General features: G+C 50.2%; 1 protein-coding gene across 8 annotated transcripts in view; it reads right to left on the bottom strand.

Moving 5' to 3' along the window:
• Window positions 1-1,311: 1,311 nt before the first annotated feature.
• The window catches only part of HDAC8 (histone deacetylase 8), a 115,003-nt gene continuing 92,839 nt past the window's right edge, over window positions 1,312-23,475 (bottom strand). For 3 of the 8 annotated variants that reach the window (XR_006176517.2, XM_065557191.1, XM_005279176.5), the window contains 2 exons: window positions 22,399-22,504; window positions 1,312-1,900 (listed from right to left, as the gene is read on the bottom strand). Coding sequence is in view for 6 of the 8 variants with exons in the window: in XM_065557191.1 (XP_065413263.1) it covers window positions 1,878-1,900; window positions 22,399-22,504 (129 nt within the window). In the remaining 2 variants the exon portion in view is untranslated. Of the gene's footprint in view, window positions 1,901-22,398; window positions 22,537-23,475 lie in introns of all 8 variants that reach the window. The other 5 variants (XM_065557190.1, XM_005279180.5, XM_005279184.5 and 2 more) reach the window with 2 other exon arrangements.

Genomic DNA, 23,475 nt, shown 5'->3' with positions numbered 1-23,475 from the left:
CTCAAAAAATAACCTCCCACCTGGGAGGCTTTTATAGGGGAATGCCCCACCTAGAACTCATTCACTCCCAGGTTTCCAAGCAAGCACTGCACAGCCCTGCACAAAGAGCTGGGGCTTCCAGGGCAGGGGTTCTAGATGCTAGTATTGGTGAGCTGCGCAGCCATTCACATCTGTTTGCACTGTATTTTGTCAGCAAATGTTCCTCCTGGCACTGGGCCCAATTCATAAATTTTCAGATCTGGAGTCAAACCCTCCTGCATTTCAGGGTGGCTGAAGCTGGCGTGGCTAGCTGGCACTCTGCTGTGGCTCCTGCATTCAGCACAGCTGGGGCACCTAGTCCAGAGACCACCACACTTCACATGCTGCTGGAATCACCTGGAAGAGCAAAGCCCGTCTCCAGAGAGGCCACTCTAGCAGTGCCAGTTGACTGGCAAACAGGCCCTATGGTGAACGCAAGGTACTTTCTGCGGCATGGCAGATGTTTATCAGCTGGATCCACTGCTCCAGCTTCTGGTGGTGATTATACAGTAACTGCCTGTTCAGGGGATGTGCCCCGGCTATCAGCAACAGAAATAAACGGCCTCCTGGGGCTCGCTGGCAGCTTAGCTTGTATCTTGGCCCCCTTCCAGGGTCTGAGTGCAAGCTGCCTGTTGGTTTCCTGGCTGCAGGAGGTTTAGGCTGTGGTGACAAGGCACTAGCTGTGAACAGAGCACCAAGGAGGGCCAGTTTGGCAGCTCATCAGGAGCCAGAGGGCTGCACTGACATCACAATGGGTCAAAACCACATCCACTGACAAAAGCACTGGGTGCTCAGCCTGCACTTAGCTGTACCCTTGTCAGTGCAAGTGTTCCTAGAGGAAGTGGCTTCTGGCAGGTGAAGCCAACCTCTGGAGGCCAAACCCCTGGAACAAAGGGTTAACTGTGGTGTCCGGCTCCCCCAGCAGAGTGCAGAAATCTGGATAACGAGCTCCAGTAAGCCACTTTCCTCCTCCGGCAACTACAGACCAATCAAGCCCCTTTCCCCAGCGACAGAGAGCAGATGCTGGGGCCAATTCCACACAGGGGTAGCCTGGATCACTGAGAGATAGCAGTGCCTCGGTTAGGCTGCCTGGGAGCCCCAGTCACGGACCAGGACCCCACTCTGCTAGGTACTGAACAGACCCAAAACAAAAAAGACAGTCCCTGCCCCACAGATCTTACAATGCACGTATAGGACAACAGATGCCTACAGACAAAGGGGGAGTCCAAGGGCACAGGGAGCTGATACTGCGCAGGGTGATAGGCAGCTTGCAAGGACACGGGACACAGCAGAAATATTTCAACTCTTTTATTTGTTTAAAAACACGTTTGTGGCTCCCTCCCCAGATAAGGGTGCAGCCAGGATTACAGGCCCTGTGCCTATCACTCAACGCGTCCCCTCTGGAGTTCACGTCACAGCGTCTACACCTACAGCCTGTGGTCTCACCAGGAGGGCAGCCCAGTACAAGTGGCACAGGCGCCAGACTGTGGAGAGTCTGTGGCTCAGAGTGGCCCTCGCCCACCACCTCCCTTAAAAAAGATAATTAGAAAAACCATCTGCAAGAATAAAAGCAGTTTTGTAAAAAATAAGCTGGAATCTATTGGAACAAGGGGGTGGAAGTTGGGAGCTCCCCTATCCCCCAGCACTGGGGCCACTGTGTGCTCACAGCCACCGTAGAGCCGCAGCCACTCACTGCTGCTTGGAAATGTCAAAAAAAAGAAAAAGAAAAAGAAAAAAAAAAAGTAATTTCTTCCAAATTTCCCCTGCAGCCACGAATTCTGCAAGCTGCTCACATAAACACACTGTCTTCCGCACAGGAAACGCTCCGCTGTTGTGGAAACATGAGCTTTCCTTTTCAGCTAAACCACATGCTTCAGATTCCCTGTAAACAAAGGGAGAGAGAAAACAACATTTACATTCAGACTAGCTTCAGTCTCACAGGGAGGCAGACCAAGGTATTTTTTTGGCTGCGTACAGGGCATAGGGTGACCAGGTGTCCTGATTTTATAGGGACAGTCCCGATTTTTGGGTCTTTTTCTTATATAGGCTCCTATTACACCCCCCACCCCGTCCCAATTTTTCACACTTGCTGTCTGGTCACCCTAATAGGGCCCTTTGCTTTGTCTTCAATGCTGCTGTACTCCAATTGGGGGTTGTTCCTCTCCTTCAAAACCCCAGGAAGAAGGGATTTTCGAAAAGTGTGTTGAAAAAGCACTGATGTGAAATCCAGCAGGGCTGACCTCTGGAAGATTAGAGCGCTGCTTATGACATGTCCCTCCCCCGTCACTGGCAGAGCTGACAAATCAGTAAGTGATACAGACACACTAGCCCTCAAAGCAGATCGAATTCCCAGCATGCCAGACAACATCTTGTTCTCATTGAGGGGGTTTGTGCAGGGTTCCACAGCTCTCTTTCAAACCCAGCTTTAAGGGGCTGCTAAGGGGAACAAATCGTTTTCATTAAGCATTCGGACTGGAGGCTAATAATTAGTTCAGATGTATCAGCCATGAACCCTTAATTTCTTTAGGTCTTTGCTTGCTCAGGATGTCCTATAGGGCTGGAGGCACTGCCTGGCCTCCTTTCTTCGGCGACCCTCCCTGGCAGTCAATAACAATTCTGTCTGGGTAAGAGACGCAGGATCTGATTGTTAACTGGAATCATGTTGGATCACAACAAGCTTTGAATTTTTGTTCTCTGACCACTCTTCTGTTGGAATTTTAACAGCTTTAAGCTAGGGTTAGAAAAAGGTCTTCAAGACCCGGGTGTTTAAGGAGCATGTCAATTAAATGCCTGGGTTTGAACCACATGGCTGGTGTGGAGAAAGTGAATAGGAAAGTGTTATTTACCTCCTCACATAACATAAGAACCAGGGCTCACCCAATGAGATTAACAGGCAGCAGATCTAACACAAACAACAGGAAGTGCTTCTTCACACAACGCAGTGTCACCCTGAGGAATTCATTACTGGGGACACTGTGAAGGCCAAAACTCTAACTGGACTCAAAAAAGAATTAGGTAAGTCCCTGGAGGATAGGGCCACCAATGGCTATTAGCCAGGTTGGGCAGGGACATAACCCCATGCTCTGGGTGTCGCTAGCCTGTTTGCCAGAAACTGGGAGTGGATGAAAGGGGATGGATCACTTGATGATTGCCCTGTTCTGTTCATTCCCTCTGAAGCTTCTGGCACCAGCCACTGTTGGAGACAGGACACTGGACCATTGGTCTGACCCAGTATGGCCGTTCTGATGTTCACATAACCCCTAAGCATGCAGCCCTGCGGACAAGAGCTGTAACCCTAGTAGATCTGCCCACTACTCAGCGTTAGGACTGGCTGGCACGCGAATGTGAGGCCGTGATAGGATACCGAGGTGCTGCAGTAAGTGATGCTGGTGATTCTCTGATTTCTTTTTCTGAGGCTTGATCATCATCCCTCTGCAACATGCTAGCCTGACTCTATTGCTGAAATCCTCAGCCAGGTCCCCATCTCCTGTCAGCAAGTCTCAAAGATCCAGCCCTCCCACCAGGAGCAGTGTATTGCTGCCTGCCTATTGCACAACTCTGACTTTCCACAGAATACTGACTCAAGTTCCAGGCCTTGGTCCTTATCTTCAAGGCGTTCCACAGCCTGGATCGAGCAGATAAGACTATTGTCAACAACTTCTCTCCTCTGGCATGCTGGATCTCTCTACCGTCTGCACAGGAGAGAGCTTCCTCAGGGGCCAACCTGAGTCTGTGGAACGAATTCACCCAGGAACTAAGGACCAACACAAACCTCCCCTCCATCCGCTCAAAGGGCCAGACACATTTCTTTGGCCTGTCTTCTTTAATATAAACACGTGGCAGCATGTACAGAATTATACAAACCTGCAGACCCAAGCACTGTACTGCACACTTCTCCCGGGAGCAAACATGACAGATGTTAGCCTGCTGCTTATTAAATGACTAGAAGGCACTCAGATACTCCAGCGATGAGTGCAGTATGAGAACCCTAGATTTTCCCAGCCAAGATTAGTGGCCTGCTCCCATTGAAATCTAAGGGAGTTTCTCCATTTTCTAGGCTTCAGTGGGTGAAGGGATCAGGCCATAAGATGGGAAAAAACACATGGGCTTAAATTGTGAAAGTCAGGAGGCCCGAGTCCACGTATGGTCTGATAAGCAAATTGATTACTGGCCTGACAGCCCTACATACAGATGGATACCCTCTCTACTGACACGATAACATATACAGGGCAAGCTTCCCTCCCACTGCCCTGTTGACTCACCTCGTCCCTGACCCTGAGAAATCTTCCCAATGGGTGACAGACTCCACTGGTTATTCAGTCCTACCCCTCCATGCTGAGATCCGAGTTGTAACAGTGGCTTTTGTGATGGGGACACCATCCATATTCATCCCCACCGCTCTTGGGAGGCAGGGAAGGGCTGTTATCCACGTAGTACAGACGGGGAACCGAGGCCCAGAGAAGCCAAGGGTACATCCACGCAGAAATGCTACAGTCATACAGCAGTAGGGCTGCAGTTGCACGGCTGTAGTGTAGACACTTACTGCAGCAATAGAAGGGGTCTCCCATCGCTGCTGTAACTCCACCCCGCTGAGAGATGGTAGTGGTGTCTACCCCAGGGCTTAGCTTCATTAAATCACACAGGGCACAACATTTTCCACAGCCCTGAGTGATGTAGTTAAGCTGACTTAGCTTTGTAGCACAGACCAACCCACAGTGACGTGCCTAAGGTCATACAGGCAGTTTGAGCTGGAGCAGGTCTCCAGAGTCTTAGGCTAGTGCCATAACCACTGAGCCATCCTGGGAAACAGACGACTAATCTCGTCTCCCTTTGATGAGCAAAAACCCCTGTAAGCCCTTGGATCTCCTCAAAGCAGCTGCAGTGCCAGGAAGGTGAATGGCAATTCTGTATCTACACACAAGTGAAGCTCTAGGTGAGATCCTCAGCAGATGTAAATTGGCATCAATGGCGCTGAGGATCTGGGCCTATCTACAGCTTTTATTCTTTAGGTCTCAAACAGGAAGAATTGGCTGGGGCTTCCCAGGACTCTTGGCAAACAATTTGGCAACTCTAGCTCAGTTACTTTCAAATATGCAACAATTACAACTTGATAAAGATGGCACACAGGCCTGCGCTGGGATTCCCTCCCCCAATTTCAACACTACCAATTTCTCTGTAGAACCACTGCTTTACATCCCAAACAGATCATAAAGGCTTTTATTGCATGCCCGAGGAATGGATGCACCACTGTGTAAATTTACTGCTTTGCACAGTAGTTAGGGTCTGTTATGACCAGCACAGACTTGGCTGGAAAAGCCGACAGCAGCCAGAACAACTGAGCAGTCAGCAAAGCAAAGACTAAAATTAAGAACAGACTTGACTGTGTTGCAGAATTGTAGCTGTGCTAAGGTATCATTCACACCTTGCTGGCCCATGGTCATCGCTTCCCTAAACAAAGCCAGTGGACCCTCTGCTTTTCACAGATGGAGACTCATGAAATTATCATCATCTCGCTGTGATGTTTCATTATCTCGCTACGTCACCACATGCATCACACCACAGCAGCGTAACAATGTCATCTCATTTGGGTCTCTCCCTAGCTGCTGGGAGGACAGAGGTCTCTTTCCTCTCCTCCTCCCAGTTCTGGATCGTGACCCAATACATGCTTGCTGGTATGGAGGGGAGGACAGCATTTGAGAAGCTAATCCCAGTAGCTTTCTGCTCTGCCGGAGCCACATGTGCACTAGGCAGCATAACACCATACTCCTGAGTGGGGTATTGGCAGTGTGATTGAACCTGGCACATTGGGATCTTAAAGCATGAGCCTCTCCTGCCTGAGTTAAGAGACTAACCCAGGCTGGTGCAGGCTCAGCCACTACTAGAGGAGGGCAGAGCACTGCACAGGGTGGGACTTGCCTGCTCTTGGTGGTCCAGGGCACTGAACAGAATGAGTTGAGCGATGACCAGATACATGCACCCCAGAAGAGGCGCTGACATGACTGCAAGTGGTGTGTAAATGCTGGTCTGAAGACCTTTCTCAGGCAGACACACGTCTTGGCTCTGGATTGTTTGGCTGGCTCGTTCACCAATTGATTTATATTTACTAAATAATGAAATTAAAGCTCTAAAGAAAGGAGAGGGCAGAAAGAAAACACACCATGCTGCAGTACAGGACACTTCGGTCTGGGTTGCTGCCCCGCATTTGATGGCTCTCTATCCCAGGCCTTTGTTATTCTCCATTGTTCTGCTTTTTTGGCAACATGGAAAGCAATTTGTTTTATTTTCTGTTCTTCAGGCAGCCAATTAAGCACTTCAGGCACATTTAATCAGTGATGCTTTCATTTTATTTGTTTCGGCCAGACAGCCTCTAAACACTTGGCAAGACTGGTGCCAACTGGCGAGCACACGCTGCATTCTTTCACAACGGCCTACGTTTCAACAGACTTGACAGTCTAACTTCATTTAAAGAAATGAACCCTTAGATAGGCGATTCCGGCTTGGAACTGCAGGGAGAGGAGTGCGTGTTTATATACATCCTACGCTACGGTGGGAACACTGTGCCCCTCAAGGCTGTTCACATCCCCGCTCTTAATCAAAATATAATTTAAACCGGGGTGGCTGAAGCCTGGCTCACGGGTCATTTAAAGGATTCTATAATGTGACACACAGCTGCCTTCATCTTTAATACAGAACTACAGGCTCCCAGCATGCAATGCTCCACGTAGAGCTGCAGTTGGGTCATGATGGAAAATTGCATGGCAGGAGCTGTACTCACTGCAGTTTGCACATCAATACTCAGCAGGGACTGAGCATGGGTGCAAGTGGCTACATTTCATGCAAATTAAGTGAGGTTCTCAGGTTCCTAGCAAGTTACCAACACAGCTCTCAGCTGTTGTGAACCAGTTCTTAGCACCTAAAGTGCACAAGCAAGGGTGCATAGAGAGAGGAGATTACAGTGATGTTAAACAGGCTGCAGCAGGGCCAGGAAAATTAGCAACAGCCAGTGTCTGGCTAGCTGTGAGGGCTAGTCAGCCATACCTCAGGGTGAGGTCATTGCTTAAGAGCAGAGGAGAGGATGCGCATTTTTGTTGACAGAAGTCGGGGTGCAGGATCCCTTCATGAGGGGGGCTGGCCCCCTGTATAAAGCCAGGGTGTTAATCAGATTACCAGTGTAAATCAGTGGGAATCTGATTAACACCCTGGCTTTATTCTTGCCAGCAAGTTAAAACAGTATGGATTGGATGAATAGACTATAAGGTGGAGAGAAAGCTGGCTAGATCATTGGGCTCAACGGGTAGTGATCAATGCCTTGATGTCTAGTTGGCAGCCAGTATCAAGCAGAGTGCCCCAGGGGTCGGTCCTGGGGCCAGTTTTGTTCAACATCTTCATTAATGATCTGGATGATGGGATGGATTGCACCCTCAGCAAGTTCACAGATGACACTAAGGTGCGGGGAGAGGTAGATACATTGGAGGGTAGGGATAGGTTCCAGAGTGACCTAGACAAATTGGAGGATTGAGCCAAAAAAAATCTGATGAGGTTCAACAAGGACAAGTGCAGAGTCCTGCACTTAGGACGGAAGAATCCCATGCACCGCTACAGGCTGGGGACCGACTGGCTAAGCAGCAGTTCTGCAGAAAAGGACCTGGGGATTACAGTGGACGAGAAGCTGGATATGAGTCAACAGTGTGCCCTTGTTGCCAAGAAGGCTAATGGCTTATGGGGCTGCATTAGTAGGAGCATTGCCAGCAGATTGTGGGAAGTGATTATTCCCCTCTATTCGGTACTGGTGAGGCCACCTCTGGAATATTGTGTCCAGTTTTGGGCCCCCCACTACAGAAAGGATGTGGACAAATTGGAGAGAGTCCAGCAGAGTGCAACAAAAATGATTAGAGGGCCGGGGCACATGACTTACGAGGAGAGGCTGAGGGAACTGGGCTTATTTAGTCTGCAGAAGAGAACAGTGAGGGGGGTATTTGTTAGCAGCCTTTAACTACCTGAAGGGGGGTTCCAAAGAGGTTGGAGCTAGGCTGTTCTCAGTGGTGGCAGATGACAGAACAAGAAGCAATGGTCTCAAGGTGCAGTGGAGGAGGTCTATGTTGCATATTAGGAAAAACTATTTCACTAGGAGGGTGGTGAAGGACTGAAATGGGTTACCTAGGGAGGTTGTGGAATCTCCATCCCTAGAGGTTTTTAAGGCCTGGCTTGACAAAGCCCTGGCTGGGATGATTTAGTTGAGGTTGGTCCTGCTTTGAGCAGGGGGTTGGACTAGATGACCTCCTGAGGTCTCTTCCAACCCTAATCTTCTATGATCTGAGGTAGGGATCGGAGGACTTAATTTGCACTACTGCACTTCTCCATTCAGCTGAGTCTTCTCTTCAGCACTGACTCAAATTGCAGCCTCACCAAAGCAGAGAGATTGCCCCCTCCAGCATGCAGGAGTCTCTTCCCACTGTCTGGGGAGTGGGATGAACCCTCCCTCCAGCAGATAGCCAGGGTAAGGGTTTCCTCCGCTTGACCAAAGCCAGTGCTGGCTACTGAGAGATAGACAGGCAGGGAGGACAGGAACACCCAGGATTCATTTATGGGTTGTGTTCTCCAGGAGGTTGGACTATATGATCACAAATGGTCCCTTCAGGACCTGGAATATGTGAATCTTTAAGTCTCTGTCTCCCTCAAGTTCATGAACTGAAATTCCATTTCCTTTAAAGCTGGCCTTGCGCTCACAGTGCTGAAGCCTCTTCCAGTGATAAATAGGCCTGACATCACATCCAGTAAATGCAGTTCCCAGGGCACTATGGCACCTGGAGGAAAACAGCTGATTCCCAAACAACCGGTGCTTGCAGCAGTGAATATTACCCACCTATCACCGGAGTCAGAGATGGGCTCTGCACATTCTCATGCTTGGGATGCACCAGTGGTGCAGCTTCAACTGGCAGAACCTTCTAGCAGCAGTGCTCACTGAAGCCCTCCCACCCCCTTCCCTCAGTGCTCCTGAATCCTGTTAGGGCAAGACTATACAAGGGGATGCTATACTCTGGCCCCCGTCCTTGGTCCAAACAGGACTCCAAGGAAGAGAAGGCGGCAGGTGGGGAGGGTGAACATGCAAAGTCCATCTCAAGGAACTCCGGTTACAGCTGAGTAACCTTCAGTTCTTCTTCAAGGGGCCTTTGCACATTCTCAGGACTTCTGCAATGTTGGATCCCCAGCACTCCTGCCTCCGGATAATGGGCTGCAGCATGCTAGTTACACACTGACTGTCATACTGAGCCTCTAATCTGGCTGCCAGATCAAGGGAACAGGGTTTCATAAGGGTCTGACACAAGCTGCAGGTGGCAGCGCTATAGATCTCTAAAGTTGGGGTAGGTCTAAGGTAGGCCATGGACACTGCCTTGGCCCTTGTGCAGTGTGATCTAAGCCCCACTGGGATAGGATCAGAGATCTGCTGCACCATTCCTCCACACAAAGCCTCGCCCACATACACAGGCACTTTGATGCGACTGATTTCTATTCTTTCCCCAGAGGAGCTGCACAGTGTGGGTGATTTCTGAACTGCTCAACATGTCCAGCTAGAAAGCTGAGGCTCTCCTGCTATCTAAAGCATGTAACTTTGCCTCCCCTGAGTGAATAAAAGAATATCATGTTGATATTCTTTTATTCCCCTGAGTGACGTCTGGGGAAAATATACCGGCAAGTTAATGGACTGGTTAAGTGGAATTCTGTCACCACCTCAGAGAAGAACTGACGGTGTAGATGAAGAACCACTTTGTTTTTGGAGGGCTGTAAAAGATGGGGCAGCTGTCAGAGCCTTTAGCTCACTTGCTCTTCTAGCAGATGCCATGGTCACAAGGAAGCCTGTCAACTGAAAAGTGAAACAGGGAACATTGTTCCAAAGCTCAAACAGAGCCTCCATGAGCTAAATACCAAGACTGAGGTCCCATGTTGGGTGGGTTCTTTGACTGCAGCATAGACATTCATCAGTCCCTTCAAAAGTCTCTGTACTGCATCATGACTAAATTAGGGTTGTCAAGTGATTAAAAAAATGAATAAGGATTAATCGCGCTGTTAAACAATAATAGAATACTATTTATATACCGGTAAATATTTTTGGATGTTTTCCACATTTTCAAATATAGTGATTTTAATTACAACACAGAATACAAAGTGTACAGTGCTCACTTTATATTTATTTTTTATTATAAATATTTGGACTGTAAAAATAAAAAATAGTATTTTTCAATTCACTTAATACAAGTACTGTATTGCAATCTCTTTCTCATGAAAGTTGAACTTACAACTGTAGAACTGTATTAAAAAAAAATCTACATTTGTAAGTTGTGCTTTCACGATAAAGAGATTCCACTATAGTACTTGTATGAGGTGAATTGAAAAATACTATTTCTTTTATCAGTTTTACAGTGCAAATACTCAGGACACAAAGGAGAAGGTAGAGCCTGATCTAGCCTCAGACTGTGGATCTGAGGTGGCTGTATGGGAGGCAGTACCAGCCCTGGTAAAGGAAGGATTGAGCCAGGTGAGGTATTTCCCCCAGGGGCGTCGGTACATGTTCTAGGGAGGGGTTCCTGTATAGCTGGGGAAGCGTGCACCTGCCAGGGAGTGGGTTTAGTAAGTTTCCCCAGAGAGGAAGACAAAAGAAGAGAAATTGGCCCAATCATCTGTGGTTTCTTTCCTGTATCTTTCTGCCTGAGGACACTATGTTCCATATTGTGTGAAGGGCTTTCTGATCTGACTGTGAATCCAGGTGCTGAACCTAAGCGACTATGGTAATCATGGACCTGGGAGGGACCAACGAATCCGAGGTGACTTTAAGTGCTTCATTGGCATCGCCTCTGGAATCCAAAGCCTTGTTTCCTCAGGAGTACGCGTCTTAAAAAGGGTCCTCCACATCACCCCTTGATGTACATCTGGGTTCCAAGGCATGAGGCTGAAGTCGCAGAACTGATCCATCAGTGTAAAAGCTGTTCTGACAAATCTGGGACACAGCGCTCTAGTGAGGCTTCTGGTCTGTCTGCTACTGTGGCTGGAGGGAACTGAGGTGGGCGGAACACAGCGCCGCCTTTTGTAGCTTTATCCTCAGAATAGTCCGGAACAGAGGAGCGCGCTGACGGGCACCATTTTGAGAAAGTTCCACTGGTCCACACTGCACCATCAGCATATCCCGAGGATGGAAAAAAACGGTTACTCACCTTCTTGTAACTGTTGTTCTTCGAGATGTGTTGTTCATGTCCATTCCAAGCAGGTGTGTGCGCGCCGCGTGCATGCCAGCTGGAAGATTTTACTATAGCAGCATCCGTAGGGTCGGCTTCGGCGCCCTCTGGAGTGGCGCCTTCATGGCGCTGTATATAGGGGCCAGCCGACCCTCCACCCCCTCAGTTCCTTCTTGCCGATACTCCAACAGAGGGGTAGGAGGGTGGGTATTGGAATGGACATGAACAACATATCTTGAAGAACAACAGTTACGAGAAGGTGAGTAACAGTTTTTTCTTCTTTGAGTGATTGTTCATGTCCATTCCAAGCAGGTGACTCACAAGCCCGAACCTAGGCGGTGGGGTCGGAGGTTACTGCAGATTGGAGGACTGCGCGGCCAAAGGCAGCATCATCTCTGGCCTGGTGTGTGATGGCGTAGTGCGTCGTAAAGGTGTGGACTGAGGACCAGGTGCTCTACAAATTTCCTGCGTTGGGACCTGGCAGCGGAAGAGGCCTGCGCTCTTGTGGAATGGGCCGTGATAGGTGGGGCTGATATATTGGCCCGACTGTAGCACTCCCGGATGCAGGTTCTGATCCAAGCCAAAATTCGCTGTGAGGTGACCGGGAGCCCTTTTATCCTGTCGGCCACAGCCACGAAAAGTTGGGTTGACTTCCTGAAGGACCTTGTCCTTTCGATATAGAAAGCGAGAGCCCTGCGAATGTCGAGGGAATGCAGCCTACGCTCCCTCGCAGAGGAGCGTGGTTTCGGATAAAAGATCGGGAGAAAAATGTCTTGACCCATGTGAAATGGAGAAACCACCTTAGGCAGGAATGGTGGGTGTGGCCTGAGTTGGACCTTGTCCTTGCGGAAGACGGTGTACGGGGCTTCAGACGTTAGAGCTCTGACACCCTCTGGGCTGATGTGATAGCCACCAAGAACGCTACCTTATATGAAAGATATAACAGCGAGCACGAAACCAGCGGCTCAAAGGGGGGTCCTGTGAGGATGGACAGGACCAAATTGAGGTCCCAAGCCAGGACAGGTTGACGGATGTGTGGGAACAGTCTGTCAAGGCCCTTAAGGAACCACGTAACGAGTGGGTTCGCAAACACTGAGGTACCCCCCTCTCCCGGGTGGAACGCCGAGATTGCAGCAAGGTGTACTCGAACCGACGAGAGGGTCAGTCCCAGGTGTCTCAGATGCAGCAAATAGTCCAATATGAGGGGGACCGGGGTGAGCGAGGGAGCCTGGCCCCGTTGTGTGGCCCAGAGGGAGAAGCGCTTCCACTTGGCCAAGTACGTGGTCCTTGTAGAGGGCTTCCTGCTACCCAGAAGGACCTGCCTGACCTGATGAGAGCATTGCAACTCCACCGGGTTTAGCCATGGAGCGTCCAGGCTGTAAGGTGGAGCGAATCCAGGTTCAGGTGAAGCAGGCGACCGCGATCCTGTGTGATCAAGTCCGGGAGTAGGGGCAACCTGAGTGGCACCCGCATAGACATGTGCAGGAGAGACGTGTACCAGTGCTGGTGCAGCCACGCTGGCGCTATCGGGATGAGCCGAGCGTGATCTCTGCGGGCCTTGAGGATTACTCTGTGAATCATGGGAATTGGGGGAAAGGCGAAAATAGCCCATCTGTCCATGAGAGGAGAAAGGCATCTGTTAGGGACCCCGGACTGCGTCCCCTGAGGGAGCAGAACTGGTGACACTTCCTGTTCTCGGTGGAGGAAAACAGGTCCACCTGGGGATGACCCCAGAGCCGGAAAATTGAGAGAACTATATCCCAGTGGACAGACCACTCGTGACCCTGGAACGAGCAGCTGAGTGCGTCCGCGAGCCCGTTTTGCGCCCCCGGGAGGTAGGATGCTGTCAGGTGAATCACGTTCTGTACGCAAAAGTCCCATAATGCGAGGGCTTCCCAGCAAAGGGGAGAGGAGCGAGCACCACCCTGTTTGTTGATATAGAACATCGCTGGAGTATTGTCCGTGAGGACAGAAACGCATCTGCCTGCCAGCTGGGATTTGAAGGCTATGCATGCGAGGCGCACAGCTCGTAATTCCCTGACATTGATGTGGCACGAAAGAGCCTCTCGTGACCAAAGGCCTTGGGTTCTGAGGTCGCCCAGATGTGCACCCCATTCTCGATCCAATGCGTCCATTACCAGGGAGAGGGAGGGCTCGGGGTCGAGGAAAGGAACTCCTGCGCAGACCACCCGCGGGTTGAGCCACCATTGAAGGGAGTCCAGCACCTGCCGAGGTAACGTCACCACCGATTCTAGGGAGTCCCTGACTGGCCGATAAACCCGTGCCAACCAAGACTGGAGTGGGCGCAGTCTGAGTCTGGCATGTCTCACTACGTAGGTACATGCTGCCATGTGCCCTAGTAATTTGAGGCAGCTTCTTGCTGTGGTGGTGGGGTAACGTTGGAGGCTGAGGATAATGTTGGATATAGCCGGAATCTGGCGTCTGGGAGATATGCTCTGGCGTGTGTCGAGTCCAGAACTGCTCCTATGAATTCGATTTTTTGGGTTGGAGATAGTGTGGACTTGGCCTCGTTGAGTAAGAGGCCGAGCTCGAGGAAGGTTTGCCTGGCAAAGACCACCTGAGCCTCCACTTGCGCCCTGGACCTGCCCTTGATGAGCCAATCGTCCAGGTAGGGAAACACCTGGATCCTGTGCCTGTGTAGGAAGGCAGCCACGACTGCCATGTACTTCGAGAAGACCCTTGGGGCTGCTGACAGACCAAAGGGCAGAATCGTAAATTGTAGATGAGCGTTGCCCACGAGAAACCTGAGGTAAGGCCTGTGCCGAGGGATTATCGCAATATGAAAGTATGTGTCCTTTAAGTCGAGGGCGGCATACCAGTCTCCTGGATCCATGGAAGGAATGATGAAGGACAGGGAGAGCATGCGGAACTTGAGCTTTTTCACAAACTTGTTGAGACCGCGCAAGTCTAGAATGGGTCTGAAGCCCCCTTTCACGTTCGGTATTAGGAAATATTGAGAATAGAAGCCCTTGCCCCGTAGCTCCTGAGGAACCTCCTCTACTGCCCCTAATGCGAGGAGGGACTGAACTTCTTGAAGTAGAAGTTGCTCGTGAGAAGGGTCCCTGAAGAGGGACTGGGAGGGGGGCTGGTGGGGGGGAGGGAGGAAAACTGGATAGAATATCCCTCCTTTACCATGCGAAGCACCCAAGCGTCGGACGTGATCCGGGCCCACGCACGATAGAAGGGGGACAGACGTGACGAAAAGTAAGGCTGGTAGGATCCAGAATTCTGACTGGTAGGTCGTCCTCGACCGGGCCATCAAAATGGTGGTCTAGGCCCCTGTGTAGGCCTTGGTTGGGTAGAAGACTGGCTGATGGGCTGCTGTTGTTGCCTCCTCCTGCCCGTCCTTGGCCTTCTGCGCGAGGCATCCCTTCGATTTTGAGGTTGGTACGGCCGAGGGGCCTGCGGTGGCCTAAACTGTCTACGCTGAGTGACAGGGGTGTGGAGGCCTAGTGAACGGAGAGTGGTCCGTGAGTCCTTTAGGCTATGAAGCCTCTTATCAGTTTTCTCCGAGAAGAGCGTGGGCCCTTTGAAAGGGAGGTCCTGGATCGTTTGTTGGACCTCGTGAGGGAGGCCGGACACTTGAAGCCAGGCTCCACGTCTCATGACCAGACCAGTCGCCAACGTGCGTGAAGCTGAATCGGCCACGTCCAGGGCCGCCTGTAGGGAAGCCCGGGTAATCAATCTTCCCTCCTCAACCAGGGCTGAAAACTCAATTCGTGACTCCTGCGGAAGGAGGTCCATGAACCTAGACAAAGCCGAGCATGTGTTGTGTCCATACCGGCTCACTATGGCTTGCTGATTGGCAGTGCGCAACTGCAGGCCCCCCGTTGAATAAACTTTGCGCCCGAACAGGTCCAACTTTTTGGCCTCTCTATTTTTAGGCGTAGCCCCCTGAAAACCCTGGTGTTCCCTCTGATTGGCGGCATCCACCACTAGGGAGTCCGGGGGAGGGTGTGTATAAAGATGTTCATAGCCCTTGGTTGGAACGAAATATCGCCTCTCAGTCCTTTTGGCCGTAGGGGCCAATGAGGCAGGGGTTTGCCACAAGGTGGGTGGGCTGTGTCCGCAATGGTCTTTATGAGAGGTAGGGCTACCCTGGATGGGCCTGACGGGGTCAGGATATCAATCACCGGATCCGTGTCCACCTCGATCTCCTCAGTCTGGATCGAGAGGCTTTGGGCTGCTCAAGTAAGCAGTTGTTGGAGGATCCTATTGTCCTCCAGGGCCGGTGCCGCTGAAGTTCCCGCTACTGCCTCGTCCAGAGATGAGGACGAAGAGATCCCTTGAAGAGGGACTTCATCTATCCCCTTTCCCTCTACGAGGGCCTGCGGCACACGGTACTCAGGCTGCGCGGCCGGTACCGGGGTCGACACTGAGTGACGAGGCGTGCTGGGCGGTGCCTGCGATGTTGGGAGCAAGGTCCCCGTCAGTGCCATTGTCTGGCTAGGCGGTGCCGTGTCCCTTTGTGGCACACTCCTGTCAGACGGTGGTGCCGGTGGCATTAGCGGCGGTACCGCGGACTTCGAAGAGACAGATGCGGCTCGTGAGCGGGGTCCGTACGCCTGACCCACTGACTGGTGGTAGGCCCACGGCGACCAGAACGGCCACTGGGGGGGCAGTTGCCACTGCTGCTGCTGCCACTGTGGTGGGTATGGCTGGGCACTCGTATGCGAGGACAATCGCCTACCTCTCGATCTTTTAGAGCGGTACGAGTCCGCCTCCGAGTCCGAAGTTTCCGAGTAGGAGGACATAGGAGGCGCGGTACCCACTGTCGCCATAGAGGGTGCTGTCTGCACCGGTGCCGCAAGAGAAGCGCGGCGTGGGTAGCGCGGTGAGAGCAATGCCGGTTTACCCCTAGATTGATAATGGGGCCGAGCTTTGCTTCCTCATAACCAAACTCACTAGCTCCTTTCCCATTTTTCTGAGAGCGAGGTGCCCGACAGCTTATGCCCTACTGTAGGTTGGTCTAAATAGGGGCCTATACTGATGGGTTACTAAATTCCTGCTCAGTGAGGCAACCTTATGTATGCAGCCCAGCAAAGCTTTGGCTTTTTTGCTGCTATATTGCATTCCAAGCTCTGTCTCAATTGTTTTCCATTAATTTGCCTAGTTACTGCTGCTTTCCCACGCCCTGCATCTCCCTCCCGTGGAATATCTGTGCTTTGGATCTGCCCCCCCACCATGCATTCATTCATTGTTTTCCCAGGATATCATATTTTATTTCCGATTTCCTCTGTGTCCCTTTGTAAGTTTCATTCTGTCTCTCCCGGTCTATCTCTGTTTGACTCCACCCTCTCTTTAAATCATCAGCCCAGGTATAGGTTTAGTCAAGGCCAAAGAGCTCCTCAGGTTTAGTGAACAGTTCTCTTCCTTTAGCCCCTCCTGGCTGATGAGAGCCAGGATAAAACAACTGACACAAACTACTAAAAAAGTGATTATCAGTGACTCCCTTTCTCTTGGAAGTGAACTTGCTAGCCCACTCTAAAAACACAAGTCAACATGACCAAAATAAACCCAAGTATCAGAGGGGTAGCCGTGTTAGTCTGAATCTGTAAAAAGCAACAGAGGGTCCTGTGGCACCTTTGAGACTAACAGAAGTACTGGGAGCATAAGCTTTCGTGGGTAAGAACCTCACTTCTTCAGATGCAAGTAATGGAAATCTCCAGAGGCAGGTATATATCAGTGTGGAGATAACGAGGTTAGTTCAATCAGGGAGGGTGAGGTGCTCTGCTAGCAGTTGAGGTGTGAACACCAAGGGAGGAGAAACTGTTTCTGTAGTTGGATAGCCATTCACAGTCTTTGTTTAATCCTGATCTGATGGTGTCAAATTTGCAAATGAACTGGAGCTCAGCAGTTTCTCTTTGGAGTCTGGTCCTGAAGTTTTTTTGCTGTAAGATGACTACCTTTACATCTGCTATTGTGTGGCCAGGGAGGTTGAAGTGTTCTCCTACAGGTTTTTGTATATTGCCATTCCTGATATCTGACTTGTGTCCATTTATCCTCTTGCGTAGTGACTGTCCAGTTTGGCCAATGTACATAGCAGAGGGGCATTGCTGGCATATGATGGCATATATAACATTGGTGGACGTGCAGGTGAATGAGCCGGTGATGTTGTAGCTGATCTGGTTAGGTCCAGTGATGGTGTTGCTGGTGTAGATATGTGGGCAGAGTTGGCATCGAGGTTTGTTGCATGGGTTGGTTCCTGAGTTAGAGTTGTTATGGTGCGGTGCGTGGTTGCTGGTGAGAATATGCTTAAGGTTGGCAGGTTGTCTGTGGGCGAGGACTGGCCTGCCTCCCAAGGTCTGTGAAAGTGAGGGATCATTGTCCAGGATGGGTTGTAGATCACTGATGATGCGTTGGAGAGGTTTAAGCTGAGGACTGTAGGTGATGGCCAGTGGAGTTCTGTTGGTTTCTCTTCTGGGCCTGTCTTGTAGCAGGAGGCTTCTGGGTACACGTCTGGCTCTGTTGATTTGTTTCTTTATTTCCTTGTGTGGGTATCGTAGTTTTGAGAATGCTTGGTGAAGATCTTGTAGGTGTTGGTCTCTGTCTGAGGGGTTGGAGCAGATGCGATTGTACCTCAGTGCTTGGCTGTAGACGATGGATCGTGTGGTAATAAATAAACCCAGTAGTTGATGCATAAAATCTTCCCAACTATCTTCCTTTCTCTGACTTTCCTTTCCTAGGCCAGCTCATTGAGAAAGTAGCTACGACCAAGATCTGAAAACAGGTGATACTGGTGGTCATATGGGACTCTTTGCACCCAGGCGTTGGACAGGAACACAGAACAGATACCACTCTAATGGATGAGCTCCACATCCCCAAGAGCACCTTCAGGGATATGTCCTGCCTACCCTCCTCTTCAGTATTACATGGAACCACTTGTAAAGATGCCAAGACACCCTGAGCTCCGCTGCCAGCAATATACCAACAATGTTCAGCTGGACATTTGGTTTTGTAAAATGCAACCAGCACCACCACAAGAATGTCCCAGCAGCTTCAAGAGATCAGCACCAGGAGAGCAGCTGACTCAAACTGAGCTCAGGCTGGGAAGTGAAAACACCCTAAGGAAATAGCTGAAACCCAAAGCATCTCCCTCCTATCCATCTGCCTTCCATTCTTAACTGCTGCTAAGCCTCCAGGTCTGTACTAACCCTGGACAAGTAGGTAGCAAGCTAAGAGACTTCTCCCCTTTCTTCCTAGGGTAACGGGCGGTATAGAAAACCCTGTGACTAGATAGACACGGGACACGTGTATACACAATTTTTCTGTTTGCAGTATAACTAGCTTGCCCTCCATCTGTCCTCCTCAGGGGCTCCCTTCTGCTAGCAGAGATGCCTGTTGTGTTTGGAAGATGATTACAGCTAGGTGACTAGAATCCATCCCCCAAACGCTCTTATAATCCAGTTAGCAATATGATCATACCACATGGCCCCACTGTTCTCCATCATCCTTATTTTTCTACCTTCTTTTAACTGAAAAAATTATTCTAAACAAATACATTGAAGCATAAACCACCAATTTACAGTTCATGCTAGAAGCAGCAGTCCTTTCTCTGGTGTGATTTCAACAAAAGCAGGCTTTAATTTAGAGTGCCGAGACAGGGATCTGAATTCAGTTTGGCAAATGGAGCTCTGGGCACATGGTTCCTATTAAGAATGTCCATCTGGATCTGCCACAAAGGCCCCATGCCTTTTGCATACATTTTGAATGATTTATCATGTACAATACAGAGGCAGAAGTTCTTCCTTCCTTCCCCACAACTGTTTAGAAGTGGTTGTAAATCCAAGGTGGTAATCATAAACCACAAGTTTGTACAGGACTCCAGAATGCCAAGACATTCCTAAAGTTAGACTCTAATCAAATTTATGGGGTACATTATTGAACAGAATACATGATGCAAAATAATCTGTTCCCCAAGTTTACATCATATGTAGTCCTCGCAACTCCAGTGACCTACCATCTATTTCTGTATGGAGCCTCATTTATCTCCCTAGCATGAATGACTTGTAGCACTATGTGTGTTCACAAGAGAACATAAAATTTGATACTTTTCAGAAGTCCCTTTCTTACAAAACAGCATCGGCACTAATCCAATAATCAAACACACACTGTTTTCTCATAGGCCTGTTAATAGGCATTTGTGCTGTGCAGTCCAGCACACACCTTCTGATTTGTATTTTAACTGATCCAGCTGATATTAGGAGGAGTTTTAAATGGACACTGAAGTGACACAAATCTTTTCTACAGTGTTTCTACCTCTACGCAAGATTGTTAAAACTGAACACTAAGGTCAAATTCACTTTTCCCCAGTACTGCTTTTGGTGATCTTTCTGCAATCCACTTACAGTTCATTCAGTAAAACGAAACAGTTTCAGTTTCCCTGCAGCACATGTTTCCTGCGGTGTATCCAGCATGGCAGGAGGGTACATTTTAGAGCAGGGGTGGGCAAACTTTTTGGCCTGAGGGCCGCATCGGGTTTCGGAAATTGTATGGAGGCTGTGCCTCCCCAAACAGCCAGGCATGGCCCGGCCCCTGCCCCCTATCTGCCCCCCCCCCCAGGACCCCTGCCCCATCAACCCCCCACACCCGCTCCCTGTTCCCTGAGCACCCCGGAACCCCCGCCCCTGACTACCCCCTGCTGCCCCATCCAACCCCTCCTCTCATTCCTGACTGCCCCCCCCCCGGGACCCCTGCCCCATCCAGCCACCCCTTCTCCCTGTCCCGACTGCCCCCCCACCCCATCCAACCCCCCCCTCCTTCCTGATGCCTTCCCCCAGGACTCCGCCCCACCCAACCACCCCTTCTCCCTGTCCCCTGACTGCCCCTGGAACCCCTGACCCAACTGCCCACTGCCGCCCCAGCCAACCCACCCTCTCCATCCTGACTCCCCCCGAGACCCCTACCTCCATTCAACCCCCTGTTTCCTGCCTTCTGACTGCCCCAACCCCTATCCGCACCCCCACCTCCGACCACCACCCTGAACTCCCCTGCCCTCTATCCAACCCCCCTCCTCACCGCGCTGCCTGGAGCACCTGTGGCTAGCGGCCACCCAGCTGGAGACAGCCACGCACCGCACAGCACAGAGCACCGGGTCAGGCCCCGGCTCTGCAGCTGCGCTGCCCCAGGAACTCGCAGCCCCGCCGCCCAGAGCATTGCGTCAGCGGCGGGACGAGCTGAGGCTGCGCAGGAGGGGGAACAGTAGGGGAGGGGCTGGGGGCTAGCCTCCCAGGCCAGGAGCTCAGGGGCCGGGCAAGAGGGTCCCGCCGGCCGGATGTGGCTTGCGGGCCATAGTTTGCCCACCTCTGTTTTTAGAGTAGGGTTAAACCGATTGTATAAGAAATCATATACCAAGTCACAACACTTTTTTTAAAATATAAAGGAAATCCTAATTTTTTCCCTACACAGAGCTGGGAGTGTCTCTTTATAACTCGACTTCTATCTAGTTCAGAATGGCAATGGAATCTGGGACTTGAAGAAAGAGCCCTAATCTGCATTTAATTAACTACAAAACTTTGCTCAAACGCTTGTGATGCAGGAAGGGAGCGCATCTGGACTAAAATATGTAATTTACACTAATAGGGGTATCCAGATATGATGCTAGCCCCTCCACCTTTGGAAACTGGCTGGTCCAGCAGCTGTGACGTGTTCTAAGGATGTACATGAATGCTGCTGGGGCCAGGTAACCCTGCTCCAAGACATAGTGGCTTTACAGATGGGTTGCAAACTAGTTAGATTCAGTCTCATCTTATCTTTTCACAGAGTAGAAGGCACTGGAGAGTTCAGTGAATTGGGACTGGAACTGTGCTATGGAACTTTCCATCCTTCGCTGGTTATTTGGTGGTTTACAAGAAATGAATTTGGGTTCTCAATGTAGTTCCCAATGGACCAACATCCACTCAAGCCACCTCCATTGCACATGGCACTCACTGGCCTCCTTGTCATCAGACTCCAGAGAGGCCAAGGAAGGAACGGGCCATGAAGAGCAATCTTCCCTCTCACCTCTAGAGATTATCATTCCATGTTGGGGTGGAGCATGGTACTAAGGGGGTGTGGGGAAATCTGCTGCTGCCTGTGCTGGTCTGGATCTGGGGATACAGGACAGAGTGCAGTCGCCAGGGCTCTTAATACAGCACCTGCACAAAGCTAAATTTTAAGTTAAAACATTCCTAAAGGAGGGTGTGTGTCTGAGGCAGGCGTGTGTGTCTGCAGGGAGGGAGGAAGGAAAGAGAGTAGTGCAAGCCTGAGATGGTGCCAGAAGCATGTTAAGGGAATTAATGACTAAAATTGGTCAACCAAACTGGTGCAACCAAAGGCTGCATTCGGCAGCGTACCAAGAACCCAATGTCTGAAATCGATTGGTGGAGCACTGGGCATTTTATAGCCACTGTCCCATTCAATACAGAAATGAAGTCCAGTCAGACCATGGATGGCAGCATGGAATGCTCTATCCTGATCTAAGCAGCGGGGCCGGCCCGCTGTTCCCCACATGCCACTAGACAGTTCAGAACAGCTGAAGTGTGCTCCGTAAATGTCCCTAGAATTAGGCATCTTGAGAGGTGTGTGTGCAGGAGTGGGGAGCTAAGAGTCCCCTGTTGGTCCAGCAGAGCCCAGATCTGTTGACCTTTGAGGCATGGTATAAACACATTTCTCTTGGCTGGTGCTCAGAGATTTAGCTTTAGTGGACATGTGAGCCTATTGCTCTGTTGTTAACTAATTCTCTGTGCTTGCTTTAGTGTCTGTACAGCAGCCACAGACAGGTTAAAACAATGAAAAATAAACAAGCACCAGGCCCTGGGGTTTCTGCAGGTTGCCCTTTCGTACTGAAGAGGATGACAGCTGTGGACTACCTTTTTTGGAATTCCACAGGCCACAGACCACAGTGCAGCGGTCACGCCTATAGAAACATTTGCACTTCACAACTAACCCGTTACCACATCCAACACTGGGCAGAAGATGGATGTCATTGTATATTATGACTTGTCAAGCACATGGAGTTCAGCTTTCTAGACAGAGCCATAAAGATACCAAGAGAAATATTCTCCTCCTTAATGTATTATTTTTGGGTTTTGCCACAGCCAGCAGTCTGTCTCTCAGAGCAGTAAGGTGGCAGGAGGTGGGGGAAGCTCACCTTTGATGATGCTGAGGATTTCTTGGACTTTATGTGGCTCGTTGCGGTCTGGCCTGCAGCTCGGTGTGATCTCCAGCACGTAATCAGGACCATACTTTGTGAAAAACTGCAGGGAAAGGGAAATCAGCAAAGTCGTCGCTGTGCAGGGCAGAAATGGTTTGGGTGAGGTTCAAGGAGAACTGACCTGAAAACAATGCAGTAGGGGGAAGCATCTGCAGTGGGACTAGGGGTAATGGAGACAGACTCCCATCCTTGTTGTTCACTAGGTTCCACATGTGCTCCTGATATCCCAAATAGAGAGCTTTTGTCTCTCTCTAGTTTAGTGGCTATTTCCCCATCTCTATTAAGGAGACTGAGTTTCTTCCCAGCTCTACCACTGATCCACTCATCTGTAAAATACCTCTTCCCCTCCAAGGTGGTTCACATAGCTTAATTAATTAATGCATGTGTTATGGAGCTTCTACCTGCTTGAACTCTACAACTGCTCTAACAATTCAAGTTCCATATATGAGCCATATTTTACAGCACTGCAGCTGTGAATACAATTTTATTTGTCATCCCCTTGGCACATCCGGCAAATCCATTTAGCATTGTTATATCACACACGGGTACCTACACACCTGTCTGTATTAAATGAGAACACACAATGAAATCAACACTCCGGCTGGATTTCCTTGTGCTAGAGTGGTGACACTTTGAACCCACCCCCCTGCACAGCTCTAGCACAAAACATTATTTCACTGGCATGATCCCTGCACACCGGGAAGGTGCTACATCAGATAGGAAATAGAGTAAGGAACAGGGCTATGCACAAGGCTGTTAACATACCTCTCCATACAATGTGCTACAGATGTGCTACTAAGACCTGGTCTACACTACGAGTTTAGGTCGACTTTAGCAGCATTAAATCAAATTAAGCCTGGACACGTTCACACGACGAAGCCCTTTCTTTCGACTTAAAGGGCCCTTTAAACCGGTTTCTTTACTCCACCTCCGACGAGGTGATTAGCGATAAAATCGGCCTTAGCAGGTCGGAATTGGGGTACTGTGGACGGAATTCGACATTATTGGCCTCCG

This window comes from Chrysemys picta, chromosome 9 (assembly GCF_011386835.1).
Source record: "Chrysemys picta bellii isolate R12L10 chromosome 9, ASM1138683v2, whole genome shotgun sequence".
Taxonomy (NCBI): domain Eukaryota; kingdom Metazoa; phylum Chordata; order Testudines; family Emydidae; genus Chrysemys; species Chrysemys picta.
Note: the sequence above shows the minus strand (reverse complement) of the source record. Positions and strands in the feature narration are given on the sequence as shown.